The 5,285-nt window shown below is 38.6% G+C and overlaps 1 protein-coding gene across 1 annotated transcript; it reads left to right on the top strand.

Moving 5' to 3' along the window:
• The first annotated feature begins 1,554 nt into the window (after positions 1 to 1,554).
• LOC6637778 lies at positions 1,555 to 3,611 on the top strand. The gene is made up of 4 exons (XM_047012758.1): positions 1,555 to 2,429; positions 2,489 to 3,162; positions 3,217 to 3,425; positions 3,525 to 3,611. Exons 1-4 carry the CDS (start codon positions 1,555 to 1,557, stop codon positions 3,609 to 3,611), a joined length of 1,845 nt encoding a protein of 614 aa, XP_046868714.1.
• The last annotated feature ends 1,674 nt before the right edge of the window (positions 3,612 to 5,285 follow it).

The raw sequence follows: 5,285 nt of genomic DNA, 5'->3' as shown, positions 1-5,285 counted from the left end.
GCTTACACATCAGAAGGCTTAAACGTCACCATCCACTGGACCTACCTTTCCGTCTGAGCTGAGCAGCCCCTAGGACCCACACTGACATTATCCTAATCAGTCCGTACTTATTGTCCTCCAATGCCAACGTTTAATCAAATTTATTAATTGTTATTTATAAATTGTATGTATCATCACATTTTGTAATTTTTGCCATATGTTAACGTTTGATCAAATTTAATAATTGTCCCTTGGATAGATCTTAAATAAAGTAAACAGAACCAAAAAAAAAAAAAAAAAAAAAAAAAAAAAAAATATTTAAGTTCAGCAGCCCCTATTTACTTAAAAAAAAATTATTCGAATTAACTTCTGCCTTTACTTTAGAAAGTAGTCCTAGAGGGTTAACTCGAATTGATTTTTCTATCATTCATGCAGCTCTCTAATACCTACCGAGACAACTTACTTACTTCATTTCAATTTTTACTGTTTTTGGCAACTATCGAATGGCCTCATTGTCGTAAGGTTGTATGTTTGAGTGTGCTCAATTCCCCTGAAGAACTACCATCAAAATATGAATGAAAAGTTTATAGCAAACAACAAGGACAAGATATTCAAGATAAGTTGTGCATGCACAGTCGTGCCATTTTAGCTTCACAGATATGTATTTATAAAGCACTTTACTCGATGAAATATTAATCTAATATAATTAGATGTGATTGAGAATCTACAGCATTTTCTAGTCGAATATTTCAGATGTCTCTCAGGCTGTGTATGTTTAAACGAGCAACATGGGATCTGCTCAAAGATCCAAGATCATAATTATTGCACTCACTGGCTGGTCTTAGATGCAAGAGCAGTTCATCAAAGTTAGTTCGACCACAAATGAAACTTATTGTGCCGCAGCCATGAAATGACGTCCAGCTGGACTTTTAGTTTTTGTTGTTGATTGCTTTGGCTTAATTTAAATATACTTGGCAAGTGCCTTAGTAAATGCTTGTTGTATAAACTAAAGACAAAGAGGATCCGGGTTCGAATCCCAGGCTAGTGTATGGATGTAGTTTTCGTCTAAGCCGAAGGCCTTAACTAAGGCCTTAACACTGGTAACTCCAGTGCTTGTAAAATAATGTTAGGTTGATAGTTTTAAACTATATCCTATACTTTATAATAAGAATAATAAAGTAAAGATTTCAAGCCCCTCATGAAATTTATGTCAAGCAATTTAAAAGCATACCACAACAGTATTAGATATCTGGTTTAGATGAGGAACACAAAAACCCAAACAATTTTCCTACGTTTACAATGGATTTCGATGACAATGAGGAGGTTTCTTTACCGCCACATCATGCCTATCTATTTCGCAATCCCAAAGAACAAAATTTACTAGCCGAATATGAAGTCTATAATCCATCGTTGAGTGTTCGTCGTTTGTTTAGTGAAAGGAATCGTGAGATATATTCAGAGGCTTTCATTGAAAATAATCATGTTGGCCCGCTAACAGATTTGTGCATTGAGGCAATGGCTAAATTAGCAGATATTAAAAATATTCCAGCAATTATACGAAATGATCCATTAAAAATGCGCATATATTATGATTCACTGAATGTGGATTTGCCATTGAAGAAATGCTTTGAGGTGGATGATATGCTCTACTGGCGACGCGTGGTCCTTGCCAAAAGCTCGAGCCAGGTGTTAAAACTAAAGAAATGGAATGATTACGACTGGAAGTCCAAGGGTGTTAGCCTCAAGTATGTGGAGCTAGTTGAAAACTGTCCAGCCGAGTTTTGGCCAGAAAAAAAGATGGCCCATTTGGCTGGGCTGGTCAAAGGGAGTGTGAAATCAATGCACATTCGTCGTTTGAAGCCTTTGCCGGCAACTGCATTCGCACATTATATGGATAGTGACTCAGAGTTGGATGTCACATCGTCGTCATCAGAGATGGAGGAAATTTCCAGTGATGAACCGGACACCGAGGAAGAGAACGAAGATGTTGAAGGTGAACGAGAAGACCATGAAACAAGCACTGATATAATTTCGCAAGATTCAAGCGATGATAGTGTCAGGAGAGTTGATATCTACACCTCAAGGGAGTTTTCTATTGTACAAGCAGATAAGCAACGTGTTGATCGCGTAATTGCTCGACACGGTCGCAATGAAGCACGACAACAATTGCGAAATATTTGTGCAAAACGAAAAGCTGAACGTGACGGTCGTCGCCAGCGCCGGGAAATAATCCGACAGATGCTTGATGCAGCAACCAAGCTAAGCCTTAGGAAAACTGCTACAAAAAAGAACAAAATGAAAATAAAAGGAGTCTTTGATACACCTGTAGAGCCGGAACCAAGCGATAGGGTAGACAAAATACGCGATATGCGAAACAAGGAAAATTACTGCGACGCATTAGACGTTATGACTACCCATCGGAACACTGTCATCACATTGATCTCAGCTTTGTGCGTCATTTCAATAATTTGGTCTCGTTTCATTTGGAGTTTCTGGGGCCGCCTGGCAGGGTGGAGCACTATCAGCGTCGGTATTTAAAGTTCTCCTTCGATGATATATCACGTCTAAGCAAAGGGCTCAGAACATTGGAGAACTTGAAAATATTTCGCTTGCGCAACAGTCCATTGCATAAGGAACAGTTGCTAGTTCTAGCCCGTGCCCTCAGGACACTGAATATGCTGGAAGAAGTGGACTTTGGCTACGATCTGATTCCCGACGATTGCTGCATTGCACTCTCTACTTTGCTGCAGCGGAAAAAAATTTTAAAAGTCCTACAACTGGAATACAATAAATTAGGAAAATCGTGCATGGAGGCCATTGTGTTTGCTCTCAGCGAATATGAAGGCGATGAACCTCTCGATTACCTAGGCCTAGCCCATAATCCGATCACATCTGGCGGCCTATCTTCTCTAATACGATTTATGGTACATTCAAAACATGTGGAGAAGCTGAACATATCGGCTATAGAGGTGGCCAGAGAAATAGTGGCCAATGAGGTGTGTCGCCTTTTGCGATTACATAGTCGATTGCGTCATTTGGATATGGCAGCATTACCCCTTGATCCTTCTGCTGGTGTTGCCATACTTCGTGCCATCAAATCAAATAGTAACATCCTCTATATCGATTGTCGTGATTGCGATTTGGGTGAAGATGCGGAATTTGAAATTGATATTTTAATAAGGCGTAATAGATTTCTCCTTGAAAATAATTATGTTGGTGATACATGCCAATCCGAAGAAAACATTTGTAATCTTCTTATGAACCGCAAACATCCGATTGTGGAAAAAATTCAAGGGGAACAGAAAAAAAAAACCGGGTTCGTGAAAAATCGCCTCAATCAATCACCCTCAAAGACTTCCTTAACCAAGGCAGTTGAAGTTAAGAGGGACACTGCTGAAGACTACGACATTTGGGCAGACCTTGGGGTGAAATCTCAGTTGCCACGGGTTAGTAAGAAAAGATCTGACTCTAAAACAAATGAAACTGTTCAGTCGCTGACAAAGAATTCGTTTGCCTATAATCCAAATTTATATAACATCGATCAGTTTCGTCAATTTGTCCATCAGCCTGGTCCATCGAATCGATATTACTATATTAAGAACAATAGGGGTCCCTATGAGACATCGCACTGATATATTGGTATTGTGTTGATATATTTATTTTGTAGAATTATTTACATACTGCTTTTATGCCAAATAAGTCTTACAATTTATCGATAAAATAAAGTAGCAGCCTAACACTCCTGTAACTGTCGACATAAGTCAGCAAAACACAAAGGTTAGTGGCACTGCGATCCTATTGCTCAATATGATGGAGGCTGGAGGGGCTAAAGGGTTATACATCTTCTTTGTCGAATAAAAGGGAAAGTTTAATTTTCTTTTTAGGTATGTACCAATTATTTCATTACACGTTTTTCATTTTTTGATAGTACACTTTAGTAACAATGTTTGTGCAAAATTTCGTGGAAAAATATTCAATAGTTTTTATTTCCCTTTGAGGCCGTTTTTTGGTAGAGCCTTGCGGTGATAATTCCCCGGGTAGAACAGGTCAACTGAAACCATTTCATTAGTTTTCTGTAATTCCTTGTGCTTGAACGATCGATTTTATGAATTTTTCTTTTTTATGCATACGGGATGCTAAAAATAATCTTTTTGGTGGTTTTTATGATTTTTTGTGCATACGGGATGCTAAAAATAAACTTTTTGGTCGCTAGAAATTTCACTAAACAATTGCTTTCGGCGAAAACAAAGTCGATCGCTCACGAAAAGAAAAATTTTATTACGAACATTTAAAATAAAATTTGAAGAAAATTTTCAAAAACCACCATTTTGAGATATTCGCGTTTAAAGTTTAAAGTTTCGGGTTATGGGCCACGACGAGGCGCGCGGTTTGGATGGCTGTAACTTTTTTCTACTGCTCGAATCTCTATGAAAATTTTGGAAAATGTTCTCAAGAAGTTGTGTTGACTCATTTCATTTAATACTGATCATTTCGTCCGTTCCTACCCCACTGCTCCACCGTACTTTCCGAAGATCAATAGTATAAGCTCTAGAAACCCCAAAAAAAGACGTAAATTCTGCATATGGACCGATTAACTCTTTGCAATAGACGGAATTAACGACACAAATAACAAAGAATCATACGCTCGTAATATTATGCAAAAAACCTTCCCCAAATTTAAACTACTCTGGGTGCCCTGAAACCTGTTTTTTTTGGTCACGGCATCACGGGTGGATTTTTTAACGGCTTTCAGTGTATCGACCGCAGTAGGTGGGGGCAGTTTTTCCTGTTTTAGTTGCAAACGAAAAGTCACTAAAATGCCAAGAAAACGCAAATGGGCTGATTTGAGCCGCAGTACAAGTAATGCTCGGTACTTGCGAAAAAGCAGATCCGAAAGAACAGAAGTACAAATCCAGCAACAAAATACTGATGCACGTGTGAGAATGGTGCAATTGCATCAAGAAGAGCCAGAAGATACACGAATCTAGCATTCCAGTATGAGCCCGATATTGCATATTATGCTCATTCAAAAGTGGCAGTTGGTGCTATGGACAAGGAATGTCCGCATTGTCATGCTCCGAAATTCAAAAATGAGCCAGCTGGGATGTGTTGCGCGTCAGGAAAAGTGCAACTACCTGAAATTGAAACACCACCGGAACCATTGAACGGTTTACTTATCGGCATGGATCCAGATTCTAACGTGTTCCTGAAGTGAATTCCAAGATTCAATTCATGTTTTCAAATGACATAGTTCGGAGCAACAGAAATAGTTCGAAATATTAATACAAATGGTCAACAATTCAATT

Source organism: Drosophila willistoni, unplaced genomic scaffold (assembly GCF_018902025.1).
Source record: "Drosophila willistoni isolate 14030-0811.24 unplaced genomic scaffold, UCI_dwil_1.1 Seg263, whole genome shotgun sequence".
In the NCBI taxonomy this organism is placed as follows: domain Eukaryota; kingdom Metazoa; phylum Arthropoda; class Insecta; order Diptera; family Drosophilidae; genus Drosophila; species Drosophila willistoni.
Note: the sequence above shows the minus strand (reverse complement) of the source record. Positions and strands in the feature narration are given on the sequence as shown.

What these genes read in the sequence shown, in the direction of transcription:
- LOC6637778 (XM_047012758.1), top strand. Translation starts at nt 1,555, where the DNA reads ATGCGCATATATTATGATTCACTGAATGTGGATTTGCCATTGAAGAAA. An exon ending in ATCACATTGATCTCAGCTTT is followed by an intron (nt 2,430 to 2,488) that starts GTGCGTCATTTC and finishes GCCGCCTGGCAG; the next exon opens with GGTGGAGCACTATCAGCGTC. An exon ending in AATTGATATTTTAATAAGGC is followed by an intron (nt 3,163 to 3,216) that starts GTAATAGATTTC and finishes GCCAATCCGAAG; the next exon opens with AAAACATTTGTAATCTTCTT.